The sequence below is a fragment of the Microtus oregoni genome, unplaced genomic scaffold, assembly GCF_018167655.1.
Source record: "Microtus oregoni isolate MIOR12 unplaced genomic scaffold, Mior012 000325F_ref0000197, whole genome shotgun sequence".
Classification (NCBI taxonomy): domain Eukaryota; kingdom Metazoa; phylum Chordata; class Mammalia; order Rodentia; family Cricetidae; genus Microtus; species Microtus oregoni.
In genome coordinates, this window is record NW_024544975.1 from 1 (window position 1) to 21754 (window position 21754).

Sequence of the window (21754 nt, forward strand, 5' to 3'; positions counted from 1 at the left end):
TAAAGTTGGACACTGATTGGCATGGTGACTGAGAACTGGAGATGGTTTCGAGCCTTTACTAATAGTGGCTGACTGTGGGAATTTGAATGAGGGTGGCCCCACAGGCCCATATATTTGAATGCTTGGTCCCCAGTTGGTAGAAGTGTTTGAGAAAGACTGGGAGGTATGGCCTTGTTGGAGGAGACATACCTCTGGGGGTGGGCTTTGAGGTTTCTAAAGCCTATACCATTTCCAGTTAGCTCTTTATCTGTCTTGTAGTTGTTGCCTTAAGGATGTAAGCTCTCAGCTACGACTTCACTGACATGCCTTCCTCCTTGCTGCCATGGTATTTGCCATGATGGTTATGAACTTTAGCCCTCTGGAACTGCAAGCCCTAATAAACTCTTCTATAAGTTACCTTGGTAATGGTGTCTCTTCACAGTGATGTAAAAGTAACCAAGACGTTGTCTCTAAACTATACAAGCAATATTGTGCTGAACCTCTGCTTCCCTCCGAGAGGCCTGGAATTTGCTAATAGAGATTACCTCTGTGCTTATCCCCTGGAGTAAGAATCCTGAGTACCGGATCCTTAATGAGCTAGTCTGGCTGACAATATTTGACACGTGTAACCGCAGCTCATTAGTGGAAGAATTAAGCATCCTGCATGACTCTGCTGAGAGAGAATCCTTTGAAGGAAGTGCCAGATTCTGACTCCTTTCTCCTCATATGCCTGGTCCTTTGCTCGTTGTACTTGATATCTGCTTTATAGGCCATAATAACTATGAGTGTGACTGTATGCTGTATCCTGGGCATCCCTGACCCACTCATCTGACCTGGAAGTGGTCCTGAAGACCCCATGACATGGAATAAAGAATTTTCCCACCTTGTTCCCTTCTCTCAAGACACAAAACATCAGCATTTAAGTGTGTAACTATTCCTGACAAAACTTGGTTTAACATAACAGAAGGTTTGCAAGTCTGTAAGATAAAATGTGGTCAGAGCTTCCCTAAATGAGTAACATCCAAGAAAATGGATGAAGAAGTGAGAAACGACTGACTTTGAAAATAGGCCCAAATTGATTTTAAAAGGTGGGGAGGGAGCTTGTTGTTAGACATATGGCTACTTTCAGCCTTCATCTCTGGGGCCAACCCAAAAGACTTGATGTGTCAACACAATTCCTAAAATCTAATGCTGGGCACGGGGTTCAGTAAATCACCTGTGCCCAGCTGTAGGTAGAGTTCTTCTGTCTCATCAGTCAGCTTTGTCCTGATAGTCAGCTCCCAAATAACCATATACTTATTATTAATTATAAATATTTGACCGATAGCTTAGGCTTGTTACTAACTAGCTCTTAAAACTCAAATTAGCTTGTATTTCTTATCTATGCTCTACCACCGCATGGCATGCTCATCTCCTGCTTCCTCTGTCTGCCTGGTGACTCTGCCCTCCTTCTTCCCCATTCTCTCAGTCTGGCTCGCCCACCTAACCTCTTTCTGCCTAGCTATTGGTCAGTCATTTCTTTATTAACAGTGAGAGCAGTACGTCTTCATAGTGTACCAAAGAATTATTCCTCAGCACCCAGATTCACTACAAGGAGTTGATCTTGAACTACCTACTGAACTTGGCCTTGTTTAAGCAACCACTCTGGGAAATGCTCCAATTGTGCCTATATAAATCATACCGTTGCTTTTGGTCTGAGAGAGTCTCCACAGGGGGCTGTTCTCCCTTGTGTATTCCCCCAATTCCAGGAACTTCCCAATGCAGTCATCCTTCTATATCTGTGGGTTCCACATTCATGGGTTCTACCAACTATAGATAGAAAATATTTGGAGAAATTGTATCTGCATTGAGCATCACAAACTCCCCCTTTGTCATTATTCCTTAAACAATACAGTATGGCATCTATTAACACAGCATTCACTTTGCATCAGGAATTCTAATAAGAAGAGATGGCTTAAAATATATGGAAAGAGCTAATTTCTGTGCAGATGCTATGGGATTTTATACAAGAACCTCGAGTAACCACAAGTGCTGTAACCAGTCTCCATTTTCTACTGAGGGAAGGGATGACTGTACTCCTATAGTCTGAAGTAATCCTTGACAGTTAGCTTGAGGACTAACCCACAGCCTTCCCTAACCTTGTCTGTAGGTACAGTGACCCCACCCAGCATTTGTCATGTCTCAAGTCCTTGCGCTTCCCCTATTAGCAGTGACCTCAAAGGTTGTGGATAAGGACTTGTAAATCATGTAGGTGTCACTGGACAGAAAACATTCCAGAAAACACCAAGGTGAACACATACTGCAAAGAAAAGGGAAAGAAAATCCAGCATGTTCGCAAAAAAGCTGAAGGTGTAAGGTGTCCTTTGCCACATTGAAACCAAAACCAAACCAAAACAAAAAATCCCAAACAAACGTTTTCCTAAGACTTAAAAAAAATATTTTGAGTATTTCTGCTTATGAATTAGTCTTCTGCTTCCATTACTAGAAGATATTTAAATCTTATCTATCACAGTAAATGAGTATTAACTTAAAATATCCTTTCTAAACACCTGACTTGAACCCTGGTCTCTGCAGCCTCGCTGCATTTGGTTGGCAACTGACCACACCTTTTCAGTTTCTTCTGCTTCATCTAAATTTGTTCATGCACCCTGTCTTCAAAATTCATCATCTTGTGGTCCCACCACAGTTGGGGTCTGTGTTGATGTCCAGTAGCCCATGTCTAGACCCCAACTTTGTGACCATGTTAGTGTTCAAGGGCTGTGCTACCACTGGGGCCATACCGGTTTGGGTTGCCAGCACTGTCACCTGGAGCCATGGTGTCATGCAGGCCAGGGATGCTGCTGAGGGCCATGTCTGGGTCCATGGTCCTACTGCAGCCAGGATCTGCGCTGATGCCTTCAGTTCCTGACACCGTTGAAAGCCATGCTAATGCCAGGGGTCAGAGTCACCACTGGGGGCCGTGTTGGTGTCTGGGGGCCATGCTGCCATGGGGGCCATGATGATCTGAGTGGTCTGTGCTGCCACCTGGGGCCATGGTGACATATGAGCCCAGGCTGCTGCCTGGGACCACGTTTGGGTCCATGTTCCTAATTCAGCTGGGGTCTGTATTGATGGCTATGGCCACCAGAGAGCACACAGATGCTCATGGTCTGGGTTGCAACCTGTGGCCAGGTGGGTTTCTGAGGACTATGTTCCTGCCAGGGCCATTCTGATTGGAGTGGCCTGTGCTGTATCCAGGGCCATGGTGTCATATGGACCAGGGCTGTTGCTGAAGGCCATGTCTTGTTTCTGGGCCCTATAGCAGCCAGGGTCTGCGTTGATGTCCGTGGCTACTGTTACCACCTAGAGCCATGAGGATGACCAGGATCTGATCAGCTACCTGAGACCACCTCAGTGTCCGAGGGCCATGTTGTCGCCAGGGCCATACTGACCTGGGTGATCTGTGCTGCCACAGGGGCCATGGTGACATCTGGGACAGAGCTGCTGCTGAGGGCCATGTCTGGGTCCATGGTACTGCTGCAGCTGGGGTCGGCGATGATCTCTATGGCTGGTGTTAGCACAGGGGGCCATAGGAAGCACATGTGTGGAAATCTGAGGGCTGTACTGTGCCAGCTCTGCTCTTCGCAGGCTCTGGGATCACTGGCCCTGCCCTCTGCTGGATACTGCAGCAGGACAGCTGGCTCCACCCGTCAGGGGAGAGTTGCCTCCCTTCTCCCTGACGAATGATGGCCACATCCCTCACCGTGGGCACGTGATTCACTTGGGCAGCACATTAGCACTGACCTTATCATTGGGATGCAGGTGAACCGACTCTGAGAGTGTGCGAGCAGGAGAGTTGACCCCGACCCTCTTAACTGCCATGTGGTGGCAATGGATGAGGGAGAGATGCCCTTCCCTGCTCACTCGCTGCCACCTGCAGCAGGTGAGAGAGCCGGCCCTGGGGTCATGAGGGTGACAGAACCAGCCCTGCCCTACACTGGCTGCAGCACACAGGAGAGCAGGCCCTGCACCCTGCCTGGACAGCACACTAGAGTTGACCCAGTTATCCATCCGAGTGCAGGTGAGCCAGCCCTGAGGATGTGAGAGCAGGAGATACACCCTTGCCCTGCCCCCTATGCCTGCTACATCAATTAGCACCTCTCCTGGGCTAAAGATCCTGTGTCGTGAGTGTGGGTATCCGGATCTGAGGACCTGAGAGCAGGAGAACTGGCCTTGCTTCTTGCTGTAAGCTGCATTGCGTGAGCCAGCCGGAGCAGTGCTGGAGAGCTCGCCCAGGGAGAGCTGGCAGACTGACAACCCAGCTACCACCCAGTCCCAGAGCCAGGCCGGTAAGTTAGCCCACTCCAGCATCCACTGCTTCTATGAACTGTTGGAGCAGGTGAAGGCGACGAACCTACAGATCCAAAACTGCAGGATCTCCACGACACAGGACAACAACAGGGTATCCAAGAGGAGCCCCAGAGGGAGCCCACTGTTGATAGTGCAGCAGAAGCCAGAGGTCTTGAGCCAGACCGATGACTCACGGCAATGAACACTGGCAAGTGGACATGAATAGACTAAAGGGTGAACTGTGGGACTCCCAAGGTCACACTACAGCCCCCACGACAAGAGACAAGATTCTTCTCCTCCCCCCCCCTTCTTTTTTGTTTGCTTTTTCTTTCAAATTTTCTTTTGTTTTGTGGGGGAGGTTGCAAGGGCAGAGGGCAGAAATCAGGGGACGGGGAGATAAGTGGGATCGGGAGCCATGATGTGAAATCCACAAAAAATAAATAAGTTTAAAAACTACTGAAAGCACAGAACAGGAAAAAAAATCAGCTTCTACCATTATCAAAAATTTTGGGGAGTCCCATCAGAGACACCACTTGTTACCCGAGAAACCAGAGTCCCCTCTTGTTCTTAGTCTCATTAATACATTAAGAATAAATTCAAATGCTTGGGGTTAGAGAGATAGCTCTGTTAAGAACACTGGTTGCTGAGGCAGAGGCAGGTGAATCTCCGTAAGTTTGACACCAGCCTGATCTATAGAGCTAGTTCCAGGCCAGCCAAGGATACACAAAGAAACCCTGTCTTGAAAAACAAAACAAAAAAGTACCAAAACAAAAAAAGAACACTCTTTACTGGGCGTTGGTGGCACATGCCTTTAATCCCAACACTCGAGAGGCAGAGGCAGGCAGATCTCAGTGAGTTCGAGGCCAGCTTGGAGTACAGAGCCATGACTGTTATATAGAGAAACCCTGTCTCAAAGACAAAACAAAACAAAAGAATGGACTTTAAAAAAAATCTCAAAGGCAATATTATTATCATTTAAAGGAAAATTCCCAGGGCAGGTAAGCTGTAAATATCAGGAGTTACCTGGAGGAGGAGGATGGGGATGAGAGAAAGTCTCGTGGTTTGATTTAAGCCACACAGTGGGAAGGGGAACTTTAGAGAAAGGAGCAGAGAACATATCTTTAGGCTCTGTCTAGCATCTGAAAGAACAAAGAGAAAGGGAAAGTTACACCTTTCTGGGCCAGGACTCGCTCAGAAAAGGCAGGCAGACCCAACAGAACCTCATGGCAGTTCATACAGACTGTGTTGGGGGGCAGCGGGCAAGAATTCTGGGAAGGAAAAGTACATAATCTCCTTAAAGGGCTAATGATTCCTCATACCTTCTAGCAAAGCTTAAGGCGGACCTGCCTTCCTGAGGAGCAGTCCCTTGGCCTAGTGATTGATCTGCTCAACCGAATTAAAGCTTGAGGGAGGAGATGGTGCCATGTCTCCTGTCAGAGGTGGATTCCACTCTTCACCGTAGCACTGTCATTTAAAAGGCACCTTGTCTTCCAGCCCTTTGGAACCTCACTAAGTTCAGGAACCCAGGAGACAGCATAAACTCCTTTCCATAAACCACTTATTCTCATTTATGGTTAAAATAAAGTTTTCTGGGGCCTGAGAAGCTACCAGACTTCTCCGCTGTGAGACTAGAAGCAATTTAAGATTCTAGTTAAGGCCCTTTCCATTGTCACCACCGTCCCCTACCAAAGATCACAAAAGAGTGAGCTTTAGATGTATTTGGGTTCGGTATACAGCTGTCTTGGATTGTTTACGTAAATACAAGAACAACAGCTCTTTAACTCCTAATGGCAATCAGAGGTCTTTACTCCACTTGGCAACATTATTTTTTTTTTATTTTTTTTCCTTTTTATTAACAATTTCCACCTCCTCCCCTCCTCCCATTTCCCTCCCCCTCCCTCCACTTTCCCTCCCCCTCCCTCTCCAGTGCAAAGAGCAGTCAAGTTTCCCTGCGCAGTGGGAAGTCCAAGGTCCTACCCACTCCATCCAGGCAACATTATTTTTGAGGTCTCCTTCATTTTAACAGAAACTAAAGACGGAGATTAAAGGCATCCTTGGTGTGTGTGGGGGGGTGGGTGGCTTGTTAAATTGCAGTCCACTCCCGACCCCAAGATTATTATTTTTATTTTTAGATTTATGTGTGTGAATGTGTTGCCTGTATGTATATATGTGTAGCACTTGCATGACTGATGCCCTCCGAGATCAGAATAGGACATCAGATCCCTTGGCACTGGAGTTACAGATGCCTGGGAGCCACTATGTACGTGCTAGGAACTGAACCCGGGTGTGCTGCAAGAGAAGCATGGGATCTTAAGCACTGAACCATCTCTCTAGCCCCAGACCCCAAGATTTCTGAGGAGTGCTGGTATGGGGCCTCAAGTCTGCATTTGTAACCATTTTCAGGCAAGTGCTAAAGCTATCTGTCTAGAGACCACAGGGGCAACAGCTAGATGAGGATCAGGGCCAGTTCTCTGAAAGCCCTGCTGAATCTCTGCACTACTCCAAATAGCCTTCCAGGCAGTTGGCTTATTCCCTTAAGGGCATGTAAAGGGTTTTTCTTCTGTGACATCTTGACAGGAAATAGAAATGGGAAGCAGAATTTGAATGCCCTCATTTTGCCCATCTTTGTAAGCTGGGTTTCTCTGTGAACAGCGCGTCCTCTTTAATAAGATCTAAATCTACTACTATTTTTGTTCCTGGGACAAGCGTTCATTTTGTCCAGCATTTATCCAGTTGCAGACTAGAGCAATAGTGTGCCGTTCATCCCACTCCGGTGGAGAGAAAAGTCAGAAGAATTTGATACATTACACTAGAGACAGACCCTGGACTACTCTACCCGTCAGGGGAGTGAATTGCTTAAGAACTAGAGAACCTTTGTCCATACTAAAAATTGGTGGAAAGACACTTTAGGTCACTTTTCCAGACGCTCTGGAGATGAGGATTCTTATGCAAGTGTTTTTTTTTTTTTTTTTTTAAAAGTTGGTGCTTAAGGAAATTGGACACGGAAGAGGCAGAAGATTTAGATGTGATTCAGACGAAAGGCCTAGCCTTAGCGGTACAGCCAAGAGCTCTGGAGTATGAGTTAGGACTCTGGTTGTCCTGACTTGGAGCCATAAAGCGAGGCTTTCGTAAGCCAGTCCCCAGCTCTTCAATGGACTTTAAGTAGCTGGAGATCAGTCTTCCAAAAATATGCTCTGGTCCAGACCGTTGGAAAAGCACACAGAAGCCAAGGGGTAGAAAAGCAGAACTGAGAAGAGATTCTAAGGGAGCTGAGTGGTGGCAGCTTCCACTATGTACCTCTGACGCGGTGCTAACACCAGAGGGGTTGTTTTCCAGAGGACCGAAAATGTATATTAAGCAAGTTAGAGGAAAGGGGTGCTGTCTCTGCAAGGGGGAGATAAGAGTGACCTGGAGACCAGGGAGCGAGGCTGAGAACTGGAGTGACTTCAGAGGGACGCCTCTTTCTTTGGGCCTTGGAGTCACATTTAGCACTCAGCTAAGGAATATTTCTTGCCTTGCAATGCCGTTGAGATACCCCCTGCTTGCCAGTCATCTTAAATACATCATAAGCTGTGTCTGCAGGGGTTTGTTTGTTTGTTTCTTTCTTTCTTTATTTATTTATTATAAAAAATTTCTGCCTCCTCCCTGCTTCCCATTTCCCTCCCCCTTCCCCCACTACCCTCCCTCTCCCTCTCCAGTCCAAAGAGCAGTCAGGGTTCCCTGCCCTGTGGGAAGTCCAAGGTCCTCCCCCTTCCATCCAGGTCTAGTAAGGTGAGCATCCAAACAGACTAGGCTCCCACAAAGCCAGTACGTGCAGTAGGATCAAAACCCAGTGCCATTGTCCTTGGCTTCTCAGTCAGCCCTCATTGTTCGCCATGTTCAGAGAGGCCGGTTTGATCCCATGCTTTTTCAGTCCCGGTCCAGTTGGCCTTGGTGAGCTCCCATTAGATAAGCCCCACCGTCTCAGTGGGTGGGTGCACTCCTCGCGGTCCTGACTTCTTTGCTCATGTTCTCCCTCCTTCTGCTCCTCATTTGGACCTTGGGAGCTCAGTCCGATGCTCCAATGTGAGTCTCTGTCTATATCTTCATCCATCGCCAGATAAAGGTTCTATGGTGATATGCAAGATATTCATCAGTGTGACTATAGGATAGGGCCAGTTCAGGCTCCCTCTCCTCAGCTGCCCAAGGAACTATCTGGGGACATCTCCCTGGACACCTGGGAACCCCTCTAGAGTCAAGTCTCTTGCCAACCCTAAAATGGCTCCTTAATTAAGATATATACTTCCTTGCTCCCAATCCACCCTTCCTCCATCCCAACCATCCCATTCCCCCAAGCTCTCCCCATCCTCCCCTTCTCACTTTTCTCTCCCCATCTCCCCTTACCCCCATCCCACCCTCACCCCCAAGTTCCCAATTTTTGCCTGACAATCTTGTTTACTTCCAATATCCAGGAGGATAATTATATGTTTTTCTTTGGGTTCACCTTCTTATTTAGCTTCTCTAGGATCATGAATTATAGACTCAATGTCCTTTAGTTATGACTAGAGTCCACTAATGAGTGAGTACCTACCATGTTCATCTTTTTGGGTCTGGGTAACCTCACTCAGGATAGTGTTTTCTATTTCCATCCATTTGCATGCAAAATTCAAGATGTCATTGTTTTTTTTTTTCCGCTGTGTAGTACTCTAATGTGTATATATTCCACACTTTCTTTATCCATTCTTCCATTGAGGGGCATCTAGGTTGTTTCCAGGTCCTGGCTATTACAAATAATGCTGCTATGAACATAGTTGAACAAATGCTTTTGTAGTATGATAGGGCATCTCTTGGGTATATTCCCAAGAGGTCTGCAGGGGTGTTAAGGGCATGGGCTGTTGGCATACCCTGTATCACCCTCCTCTGCCCTGTGCCAGCAAATTGACACATGAAGCAGGACATAGCCACAGGTGACGGCCCAGAGCGGGAGCTCCCAAAGCGGCGAAGGAAAAAGCAGGCAGCTGACTGGGAAACAGACAGATGCCAGGCCCCCTTTCTGCACAGACAATAGAGGAAAAGGCACGTGTGAAAAGAGAAGTAGGGACGTAGTGGTGGGGCTCCACTTACAGTGTAAATGTCATCCCAGATAGGAGAGGTTCTTACAAGAGCTGACACCTTCAGCCTTTGGCCCTGTGAAGACCAAATTGTTATAGAAACGGTGATGGCAAAAGGCATTAGCTCTCTAAGCCAGATGAATAGGTAATGAACAATCTTTCCAGAAAAATGTAGGCTAGGAGTCACATTTAGCTTTTATATCTGACAAAACTAAAATTATAGTTGGGGTTATCATTTTTTCTTAGCAATTTATTTTGACGATAATTTGGTATTAGACAGTGTTATATACTTAGTAACATTAGTCAGCCTTATTAAAATGGATCTGATGACACGATTTTTTTCTTTTAAAAATATTTTAAGTTTTTAACTTTTTTGAAAATGTTGGGTGACTAAATAGAATAAGAGATACTGTCTACGTGAATTTCTTTGAGCAAGGTAAAATAGTGATCCTTAATATACATATAATTTAACAAATAAATCTATAAATGTATAAAATTATATTTGTTTGAACTCTACTACTTTGTTTTATATTTGTAATATTCTCATATTTGGCTAATACATTTATATTTACCATTTAAAATAATCGCGCATAATTTTAGTGATTATCTACAAAATTATATACAGAAATATGCATGAATACAATTTTATTTTTTCTGAACAGTAAACGTAATTTCCGTTTTTCTCAATTACACAGGATAGTTCTTGTGAAAACATGTGCTAGATGGACTGGCTTAGGCACTAAAGTGTGGTGGCTAATGAAGAAGGCTTTCCCTTCCAGTCGTTGTTCCTGGAAACCCTTGTGAGGGGTCATGTGGACTAAGGCATGCCTTTGTGCCGCTCTTGAGACGCTCTCCTATCCTGTATGGCACGTAAACCCTAAGTGGGATCAAGCCTTGCTTTCTCCCTTTTCTCTTCACATTTATTTATTTCTGCATATATTTTCTGTGACAGGATCTTACTTAGTAGCTCAGGCTGGCCTTGAACTGGTGGCAGTCCTCCTGTCTCCGTCTCTGGTGTAGAGATTACAGCACGTGCTGTAAACATCCCACTCTGTAATTGTATCTTTAAAAAGTATGTTCATCTTAGAGCATTTGGGCTGCTATAACCTCCTACCCTGTGGAGCTTATAAACAACAAAACGTCTAAGGGCTGTGGTGGATAGGAAGTTAAGGATCCAGACACTGCAAGATTCAGGTCTGAGGAAAGCCCCCTTGCCCGTAGATAGCATCTCCTATCTGACTTTACATGGCAGACAGGGGAAGAAGCTCTTCAGAATTCCTTTAATAAGAACACCAGCCCACTCATTAGGGCTCCACTTTCGTGGCCTAACCGCATCCCAAAGGTCCATTCCCTAATTCCACCACACTGGTGGCCAGGATTTCAGCAGATAGTTGGAAGGACACACATAGTGTGTGTCCTTAGTGACCATCGATCGTGACGCTGGTTTGGTTTGCTCTGGATCCCGAGCCTGAGCGCTCTTTTCATTATGTCTCATAGATATGAATGGACACATCTTTGAACTGTTCAGTAACTTGTGATTTTCTTCTTTCCTGTGTTTCGAGGGTCCACTAACTGAGGTTCTCATGGACTGGAAGCCCCCCCCCCCCCGTGAGTAAAGCACTTAATTTTGGGACTAATTAGAAATGGGAGGTGGGGGTGGGGTGGGGGAGGTAGCATCTATGATTTCCAACATTCCTGTTAGACTAGCTACAATTTTTCATAGAAATGTTAGAAAACTTTCTCAGTTACTGTTCTACTGCTGTGGAGAGACACCATGATCAAGGCAATTCTTTTTTTTAATTAAATTTTTTAACACAATCTTTTCTCATTTTACATGACTATCCCCATTCCCACTCCCCCCACCCCACCCTCCATCCACTCCACACGTGGTGCAGATATACATTCAGGCAAATGCTTGAACATGTCAAATAAATAAATCTAAAAAATAGTAAAAGCGCTGCTCTTTCCTGCATTTGGATTGGTCAGCTGTGACACACATCCCTGTGTGTGCAACATTTACCTGGGCCCATATTACTGTTGCAGTCATGGGACTTTAGGGAGAAAGGAATCAATAACCTATCTCTCACTGCTGCTTGCTACATTATAAATAATAAAGTCCTGTCTCGACCCGATATTCTTTTGTCTTCTTTCAGCATCCATGAAACGATAGCAGGCTAACTTGTGTTAGCCCCTTCATGGTTCTATTTTGTGGAGCAGGGTCAAGACTGCGCGTTTATCTGTAGCTCAGGCAACCAGTCCTACCTCAGACTCTCGAATGCTGGCATTACAAGTGTGAGCTATCACATCTGGAACTTCATATTCTATTTTTTTTTACATTGATAGCATTTTATTTGGATCAGAAATTTAAATGTAAATAGGAATCCACAAATAACTGGAGGGAAACATTGGTAAATTCATGCAAAAATCTCAGGAGCCAAAAAAGGACTCGAGGCATAAAATACGATCTAGAATGACAAAGGAAAAACTCATACATATAGAAAACTTTATCATAAAAGTGGGCCACAATAAACTAACAAGACTTAATAGCAGAGGGGAAAAATAACAATTGTAGTAAATAGGTCTTTAAAATACTTTGCAAAGGTCTAATTCAAGTCAATAAGAAAACTGGACTAAATAGAGTCTTGGCAAAGGACATGAATACCAAAAAGCACATTCAAAATAATCCTGTGGAGAAAGTGCACGTTGGTTAAGAGAAATTATTGCACAGCCACAAGGCCCTGAGTTCAGATGCCAGCACCGTGGAGCTAATCAGCTGTGCTTTGCAGCACTCTGGAGACCCCTCCTGGGGCAGGAGCAGACAGGAGGCTCTCTGGGGCTGCCGTCTGTCAGCCTACTAGTTGAGAGGTAAGAAATATGGGGATAGGATCCTGGATAGAGACAAATTGTCACCACAATGGGGATCACTGGATGAAAACAAACAGATGCCACTAAATGGAAATTGGAAACAAAGATGAATTTATTTGCCTGTCTGAAAACAAAGGACACATCTCTCAAGCAAAACATTCTGCTTATTGTACCTGAATGGACTGGTTACAGAGCAAAGGGAGGAAGGACACCAAAACTGGCAGCACACTGAGGTTAGATCTGCTGGGCTCAGAGGCTGAGCTCAGTCCTTTGTAACTGCTCACTGGACCATGTCACTTCTTTCGAGTGCAGGCTCCACTCCTGGCGTTGTCCAGGATGCTCCCGTCTGCTCGCTGTCACTCTGGTGGCCACTGGAACCAGCGGGCTTGAAGGAGGCCAAATCTTTGTTGAAGAGCAACCGCGGAAGCCCAGCATGGTTTATGCCAGTGACATCACCGTCCCTTCGCTAATCTCTTTCAGAATGGACAGGCCGTGTTTCCACTTCTTAGGGCAAAAGGCAAACAAACATACATGTGCCCTTACAAAGGCAGACTTCATGTAGGCAGACTATCCTTAAGAGTTACAAAGGAACAAAACAAACAGCAAAATAACACCTGTGTCTGAATGATGGCAGCACCACTACCCACAGCAGCCAAAAGATGGCAACAGCCCAAACACAGATAAACAGGTCAGGCCATACACAGGGAATGTGCCAAAGAGGCTCCAAGTGCCGGTGCATAGTACAAGACGAATACACATCAAACACATGCCAGGCAAAAAGGCAGACACAAGATGTACAACGTTGTACCAAACACTGTATAAGTCATACACTATAAACACTAAGAACAATTAAATCTATAGGGCCACAAAGCAAAGTGGCTGGGGGGAGGGGAGGAAGCCTTCCCCCTTTGTGCCTAAGAGGCCCGGGACTTCTTTTGAAGTGCCGAGCATGGTTGGCATACAGACAGAGGGGCTGACTGCACAGCGCCGCCAATGTCATAAATGCGAAAGGATCACGGTAACGGAAATGTTACCTTGGTGTGGGTAACCCTACAGAACTGATCACCCCTTGACTCTCTCCTGTTTTGGATGTGAGCCTAGCCTTTAAGGGCCAGGCCATCTCTCCAGCCCAGCACACCTCGACTCTCTGAAGGGAACAGATCAAAAGAGATGGAGCAGTTCAGGTCATTGAAACAGGAAAACTGAAATGAGCTGAACAACTGGGGAAGGATAAACGGGGGTGGGGGGAGGAGGAGGGGGAGAGGGGAAAAAGGAAGGAAAAGGGGAGGAAGGGGGGAAGGGGAAGAGGGGGAGGGGGGAAGGGGAAGAGGTGGAGGAGAGGGTAGTGGGAGGGGGAGGAGGAGTAGGGGAGAGGAAGGGGGAGGAGGGGGGAAAGGGGAAGAGGTAGAGGGGGAGAGGAGGGGGAAGGGGGAGGATGGAGAAGAGGAGTAGGGGAGAGGAAGGGGGAGGAGGAGGAGGAGGGAGAGAAGGAGGGGGAGAAGGAGGAGGAGGGAGAGAAGGAGGGGGAGAAGGAGAAGGAGGACGACAGTCCACTTTACAGCTCAGAAGGCTGTGGGCACTGGAGAAGCAGAGCAGTAAATGTTATTTCCAAGTGCTTATTCCCTTGGTGCAAGTATCCTAGAATGTTCTAAAATAGGTAAATGGCCTCCCAAGGAGCACCACAGCAAGCCATCCCAGACTGCCTCTTCCAGGCCAGTGGCAGGGTCTGGAGGAGAGCTGGGGCTGGCCAGAGCCCCGAGTGCTGGGAAACCTTCCGAGGGCTGGGAGGGCCATAAACAAATCTGCCACCGACTCCCTTGCACAGGGTGCCTGTCTAGGGCGGACACATTTCAGTGTGACGACTTTCCTTTGTTCTGGTCTCCTTTGGGATTAGTTTTTCCAGCGGGCTCGCAGCAATCGCATTTCAGATGCTGCATGCAGGCCTTTTAAACTAAGAAGGACAAACTAAGTTCTCCTGAAAGACATTTCTCCTGGTTCACAAGTCAGTTCCTTACATATTAACAGGAAAATCATTTTTACAAATCTGTCACAAGGCACAACATGCACGAGCCTTGGGGACATCATGTCAAGTGAAAAAGACTGTCTGATATAATAGGCACCTCATGGTTCCACACATGTGAGGTACTGGGAGCACTCAGACTCCTGGAGGCATAAGCAGCCAGGGGTGGGGACAGGAAATGGGGGATTTTATGGTTTAGGGGTGCAGCGTTTCAGTCCCGAAAACAAATGAATTAGTTCTAGAAGCACGTGGCACAGCTTTGGGATTGTGCTTTCTAATACTGAGCTGTGACTATAAAATTGTTAAAACAGCCTCAACAGTGGTGGCGTAGGCATACCTTTAATCCCAGCACTCGGGGGGAGGCAGAGGCAGGAGGATTTCTGTAAACTTAAGACTGGCCTGGTCTACAGAGTGAGTTCCAGGACAGCCAGGGCTACACAGAAAAACCCTGTTTTTGCTGGGGAGGGGGGCGGGTAGGGGTGGTGAGAAAAAAAGCCATTGAAGACAAAACTCATTCCAAATTTTTTGTTAAAACAGCAAAATGTGTGTTTGTTTTTAATCATCATTTACAATAAGCCTCTCAATTATTGCTAAGTTATGAACTTAAAGTATATTGTTGCAATTAAAAAAACATATGAAGTTTATGTGCTTGGGAGTTTTGCCAGCATATATGCATGTGAACCATGTAGGTACCTGGTGCCCATGCAGCTAAGAAGAGGGCATCATATCCCCTGGCACTGGACTTCCAGTTGGTTGTGAGCCACCATGTCGGCACAAAGAACTAAACCCCGCTCTTCTGCAAGGCCACACATTTTCTTAAGCACTAAGCCATCGCTTGAGCTATTTTATTTTTCAATTCTATTTATGTGAGAGGGACACATGCATGTGTGTCCCCTCAGAGGCCAGAAAAGTGTCTGTCAGAATTTCTGGAGCTGGAGGTGACTGAAGTGGGGGCTGGAAAGCAAACTCCAGCCCTTGAAAGGGCGGCAAGTACTCTTAATTGTGGAGCCATTTGTCCAGCCCCTTATGACTGCACTTTGAATGTTTATCTAAATGACAATCTGGAATTACTAAAGATAACAAATTTCAGATGTGAATTCACACTGGGACACTACAATAAACACTCCTTTATCAAACACAAGGAGCAAAATAAGCAAAACAGTCCTAGGTTTTAAAATCCCTTCTCTGTTTCTACGCAAAACTTTGGGCATTGAGCTTTTTACTTTTGCATTTTAAGCAGTCACATACTGACACATTCCAAACACCAACAAAAAAATAAAAACTAGGAATGATTTAGCTCAATACTGGTACATTTTACAGAGAAGTAAGAGTCAGGACCTTGGGGGGTTTGGTTGCCCTCCCGTTCCTCTATCACTGGGTTCGCTAGCTGCATTCCCACGTGCAGAGGACCGAATGTCTGCTCTGGACACAGTCACTATGCGTGGTATGATTCGCACATGCACATTCTGGGTCTGCCCCTGCCTCTGCCCCTGCCGGACCATGATAGCAGAGACCTGGAAGCCCTGGGCCCGAACATTCTGCCTGTGGCTCTGTGGGGTGGAGCTCACCCGAAATACCACAGACCTCTGGGTCTGTTGAACCACTCTGGGCCCCTCACTGTTAAGGCGACTAGTTTGCTGATCTGGCAAGGACACCTGCTGAGGATTAGACCCTTGGGAGGAAGCTGCTGGCCCTGGCTGTGGCTGCTGGGGGACAGGGGCGCTGGGTGGTTGCAGCTGTTTTGGAATCAATACATATGTCTGCTGTGGAAATTGCAGTGGTCTCTGGGATGACATCTGAGAGTCTGTGTGCATAATGAGAGAGCCAGGGGGAGTCCTTACACTTATGGGATTTGCTGTATTATTTATAATGAGTCGCACAGGTGGCCTCACGGTGCGCTGTGCTGGCCTAGGTTCTCTGGTTGGAATGTGGCTATTATGACTGGTTCCCTCAGCAGCTGGGGCGCTAGTGAGGCGGACTGGGACCTGGGTTGAATTACCCACCATAGTAGACCTTACCAAACGGATCACGCGAACACGAGTGGTCCAAGTGGGGGGCTGGATCTTCGGGTTGTTTTCTGATGACCTAGCACTGGGTTGGCCAGCTGGAGGAACTCTGCTCATTCCCACAGTGGTCCGCTGAACCACCCTGACTGCTTGAGGAGCAGGAGGCGGGTCTCGCCTGGCCTCTGGTGTGACGGACCTGAGAGATGAGGGGCCCTGTCTCGAGATGGGGGCCAGTGACACCAGTAGAGGAATTTTGCTTTCCTTCTTTAAGGCTGACAATGACACTAGACTGGCTGTGGGCTTCTTCCCTGGGGTGGGCTGAGGAGGCCAGACTGAGCTACTAGGCGGCTTCTTCCCTGGGGTGGGCTGAGGAGGCCAGACTGAGCTACTAGGCGGCTTCTTCCCTGGGGTGGGCTGAGGAGGCCAGACTGAGCTACTAGGCCGCTTCTTCCCTGGGGTGGGCTGAGGAGGCCAGACTGAGCTACTAGGCCGCTTCTTCTCTGGGGTGGTCTGAGGAGGACAGACTGAGCTACTAGGCCGCTTCTTCCTTGGGGTGGGCTGAGGAGGACAGACTGAGCTACTAGGCCACTTCTTCTCTGGGGTGGTCTGAGGAGGACAGACTGAGCTACTAGGCCACTTCTTCCCTGGGGTGGGCTGAGGAGGCCAGACTGAGCTACTAGGCCACTTCTTCTCTGGGGTGGTCTGAGGAGGACAGACTGAGCTACTAGGCCGCTTCTTCCTTGGGGTGGGCTGAGGAGGACAGACTGAGCTACTAGGCCACTTCTTCTCTGGGGTGGTCTGAGGAGGACAGACTGAGCTACTAGGCCACTTCTTCCCTGGGGTGGGCTGAGGAGGCCAGACTGAGCTACTAGGCCACTTCTTCTCTGGGGTGGTCTGAGGAGGACAGACTGAGCTACTAGGCCACTTCTTCCCTGGGGTGGGCTGAGGAGGCCAGACTGAGCTACTAGGCCACTTCTTCTCTGGGGTGGTCTGAGGAGGACAGACTGAGCTACTAGGCCGCTTCTTCCTTGGGGTGGGCTGAGGAGGACAGACTGAGCTACTAGGCCACTTCTTCTCTGGGGTGGTCTGAGGAGGACAGACTGAGCTACTAGGCCACTTCTTCCCTGGGGTGGGCTGAGGAGGACAGACTGAGCTACTAGGCCACTTCTTCTCTGGGGTGGTCTGAGGAGGACAGACTGAGCTACTAGGCCGCTTCTTCCTTGGGGTGGGCTGAGGAGGACAGACTGAGCTACTAGGCCACTTCTTCTCTGGGGTGGGCTGAGGAGGACAGACTGAGCTACTAGGCCACTTCTTCCCTGGGGTGGGCTGAGGAGGCCAGACTGAGCTACTAGGCCACTTCTTCTCTGGGGTGGTCTGAGGAGGACAGACTGAGCTACTAGACCACTTCTTCCCTGGGGTGGGCTGAGGACAGACTGAGCTACAAGACCACTTCTTCCCTGGGGTGGGCTGAGGACAGACTGAGCTACTAGGCCACTTCTTCCCTGGGGTGGGCTGAGGAGGCCAGACTGAGCTACTAGGCCACTTCTTCTCTGGGGTGGGCTGAGGACAGACTGAGCTACTAGGCTGCTTCTTTTCTGGGGTGGGCTGAGGAGGCCAGACTGAGCTACTAGGCCACTTCTTCTCTGGGGTGGGCTGAGGACAGACTGAGCTACTAGGCCACTTCTTCCCTGGGGTGGGCTGAGGACAGACTGAGCTACTAGGCCACTTCTTCTCTGGGGTGGTCTGAGGAGGCCAGACTGAGCTACTAGGCCACTTCTTCCCTGGGGTGGGCTGAGGAGGCCAGACTGAGCTACTAGGCCACTTCTTCCCTGGGGTGGGCTGAGGACAGACTGAGCTACTAGGCCGCTTCTTCTCTGGGGTGGGCTGAGGACAGACTGAGCTACAAGACCACTTCTTCCCTGGGGTGGGCTGAGGAGGACAGACTGAGCTACTGGACCCCTGTGGCATCTTGCTGGGACAACTAGCTTGGCTCTGGACAGCCTCCTGGCACATAGGCACTGTCTTCCTTGGCTCAGTGTTTATCCCTGTCAGGAAATCATCTGAATAATCACCCAGGGCAACAGGAGGGAGAGACATGGCGTTAGCACTGCTGCCCTCTGGAAGTGGCTCTATTTCCTCATTGAGAAGCGTATTAAGGCACTCCATGATATCTTCATTCCTATCCCATAGCTGACTGTCATCCTCACAATCAAACATACAATCATATTTTACCTCAGGAATTGCTGAGATGGTTGGTTCAGTCTCATCAAAGGGCAGAGATAGCAACTCTTTAACAAAGCTCTCCAAGTCCATCTCTGAAGGCACAGTCAGTTCACAGGGACTCTGGTTGCATGTTTCTGTTCCATCAATCTGCAGGTCAGATGGGTTATCTGGACTTATTTTTGCCTGCTTTTTGCAAGGAGTGGTTGTCATTAAGTCAGGGGGACAAGAACACCCAGATGGTACCTCCTCTTGATCCAGAGAGGGGCATGCATGCCTCTTGAAGCATTGCCGCATGGGGTTAGTGTTCATCTTCTGCTCATTAAACAGCAATTTGTTGGCCGTGCAGGTGACAGCAACAGAAGGATCCAGACACAGTGGCTCTGCTGTAGCTAAGATCAGTTGGCTCTCAAGCTCCTGTTTTGCTTCCTGGGTCCACTGACTGCTGTCACTTGTCATGGACTCGACATCGCTTACTAGAGACTGCATCGTTGGACGTAAGAGAATATGCCGGACTTGGCAAGCAGGAGAGGACACAGCAGCCTCTGCAGCAGGCTCCTCGGGAGGGTAGATGTCACCACACTGCCTGTAGTCTCGGATTTCTGCTATGACACAGCCACTGTGAAAAACATTCACAGGAGACTTTTCCAGAATATCAATCAGAAAGGAAGGTAACTCTTCAGCATCCAAATATTCAAGCAGTTTCTGTCCTACATACGGCCCTGGATAGGGCTCTATAAGGACTCCATCTTTATCCTTGAGCATGAGAGAATAGCCCTGGTTTTCTGGGTACAGGCTGACCACTAAACATGGCAATGGCTCTCTCTTCATAAGCTTCTCTAGCAAGTTGACATTGCTTCGAAGGCCCTCTGCTTCTGGCTCCTTTTCACACTCCTCCACATAAATGTCATACAGTTTTTCCTGAAGAGATTTTTCCCCACAAGACGCGGGTTTCAGTGGAGGGGGTTGCTGCTGAACAGTCTCATCGCCCCCCTCCAAAGTGTCCTGTAAAGTTTGTTCCATCCTAATAGAAAATCGGGGCCCTTAAAGAAAAACAAAAAGTATTGGTGAACAGGTAGAAATCATGGCAGTTCTATCAACGGTGAGGCAAAACTTTACAACTCTGTGTAGGAGTGTACACTTTGAATTTAATACGGACCCCAAGAAACCTGCCTCCCGTTGGTGTGATGCAGATGCTGCCAATTCCTGTACTGTATTCTGGGGGATTAGATTCTGGGGGATTAGGCATGGGCAAACCAGTCTGGGCTGCACCGAGAGACCCTGACTTAACTGCGAAGACAAGCCAAAGGAACCAAGAGCTACATTTAAATTTGCAAGTTTTTTTTTTCAGGACAGGGTTTCTTTGTGTAACAACTCTAACTATCCTGGAACTAGCTCTTGTAGACCAGGTAGACCAGGCTGGCCTTGAACTCAACAGAGAATCGCCTACTTCTGCCTTCTGAGTGCTGGGGTTAAAGGGCGCCACCTCCACCCGGAAAAATTCCCCAAGTTTTTATTATGTACACAACTTTCTGCCTCCATTTATACCCACACGCCAGAGGAGGGCGCCAGATCTCTTTACAGATGGTTTGGAGCCACCATGTGGTTGCTGGGAATTGAACTCAGGACCTCTGGAAGAGCAGACAGTGCTCTTAACCACTGAGCCATCTCTCCAGCCCTTCCCCAAGTTTTTAAAAAAGCATTCGTACCTTTGGCACCCACTGTCAGTGTGTCGTCCTGGTGCGTTGTGGTGGAAAAGCTGTCCTGGACCAGGCTGTCCTCGAACTAACAGATTCGCCTACTTCTGCCTCCCGAGTGCTGGGGATAAAGGGCACCACCACTGCCTGGAAAAATTTTGCAAGTTTTTAAAAGCATCCATACCTTTGGCGCTCACTGCCAGTGTGTCAGCCTGGTGCGCTCTGTGCTGGTAAAGGTATCCTGGACTAGGCTGGCCTCGAACTAACAGATTCGCCTACTTCTGCCTCCCAAGTGCTGGGTTTCAAGGGCGCCACCACCGCCTGGAAAAATTTTGTAAGTTTTTAAAAAGCATCCATATCTTTGGCACTCACTGCCAGTGTGTCAGCCTGGTGCGCTCTGTGCTGGTAAAGGTATCCTGGACTAGGCTGGCCTCGAACTAACAGAGAATCTCCTACTTCTGCCTCCCGAGTGCTGGGGTTAAAGGGCGCCCCCACCACCCGAAAAAATTCTTCAAGTTTTTAAAAAGCATCCATACCTTTGGTGCTCACTGTCGGTGTGTTGTCCTGGTGCGCTGTGGTGGAAAAGCTGTCCTGGACCAGGCTGTCCTCGAACTAACAGATTCGCCTACTTCTGCCTCCCGAGTGCTGGGGATAAAGGGCACCACCACCGCCTGGAAAAATTTTGCAAGTTTTTAAAAGCATCCATACCTTTGGCGCTCACCGTCGGTGTGTCGGCCTGGTGCGCTCTGTACTGGAAAAAGAACAGGCTGGCCTCGAACTCACAGAGATTCACCTACTTCTGCCTCCCAAGTGCTGAGGTTAAAGGCGGGAGCCACCACCGCCAGGAAAAATTGTCCTAGTGTTTACAAAAGCGTCTGTACTTTTGGCGCTCGCTGCTCGCTGCCGGTGTGTCGGCCTGGGGCGCTCTGTGGTGGAAAAGCTGCCCTGGAGCAGGCTGGCCTCGGACTCACAGAGATTCGCCTGCCTCTGCCTCCCGAGGGCTGGGGTTAAAGGCGGGCAGGCGCCACCACCATCGGGAAATATGGCTCTCGCTGCCGTTGTGTCGGCCTGGGGCGCTCTGTGGTGGAAAAGCTGCCGGACTCACAGAGATTCGCCTGCCTCTGCCTCCCGAGGGCTGGGGTTAAAGGGCGCCACCTCAGCCCGGCAAATTTTGCAAGTTTTTAAAAGCATCCATACCTTTGGCGCTCTTCGTCGCTCACTGCAGGTGGGTCGGCCTGGTGCGCTCTGTGCTGCAAAATGGACGTGAAGGGCTGATGGGGCTGACGAGCGGCAAGCTTGCCGCGTCGTCTTCCCCTGTTGCCTTCTGCACGCTGAATGCCGCGCTCGGGCTCGCCCTCCTTATATAGCCTCGTGGGTAGGCGTGTCCCTTTTCAAACTTCCTTTCCAGGGCCCGCCCTGTTTCCGCAGGAGAGGCGGGAAGGTTTTGGGGGCTTGAGCGCGCGTAGCAAATTTTTTTGTTACAGTTTCGATATCCACCATTTCACACCCGAACAACTTGCAGAGTCATCGTGCACCATTTTATTTGTC

The 21754-nt window shown here is 48.4% G+C and overlaps 1 protein-coding gene across 1 annotated transcript; it reads right to left on the reverse strand.

Annotated features, from left to right (window-relative positions):
• Window positions 1–3165: 3165 nt before the first annotated feature.
• On the reverse strand, window positions 3166–19532 carry LOC121445696 (transcription factor SPT20 homolog). Its single transcript, XM_041647844.1, has 4 exons — window positions 18362–19532; window positions 12548–12665; window positions 3763–3892; window positions 3166–3321 (listed from the first exon to the last, which is right to left on the reverse strand). The coding sequence occupies exons 1-4, from the start codon at window positions 19530–19532 to the stop codon at window positions 3166–3168; spliced, it is 1575 nt and encodes a 524-aa protein (XP_041503778.1).
• Between the last annotated feature and the right edge of the window lie 2222 nt (window positions 19533–21754).

Bases quoted from the DNA above. Each gene is read 5' to 3' on its own strand.
- LOC121445696 (XM_041647844.1), bottom strand. From the start codon at position 19,532: ATGGAACAAACTTTACAGGACACTTTGGAGGGGGGCGATGAGACTGTT. The intron at 3,893-12,547 runs GTGAGCAGTTAC...CACCTGCTGCAG, and splicing joins GAAAGAAGTGACATGGTCCA to GTGGCAGCGAGTGAGCAGGG. The intron at 3,322-3,762 runs GTCAGTGCTAAT...TCATGGCTCTAG, and splicing joins ACCTGCATCCCAATGATAAG to GTGGTAACAGTAGCCACGGA.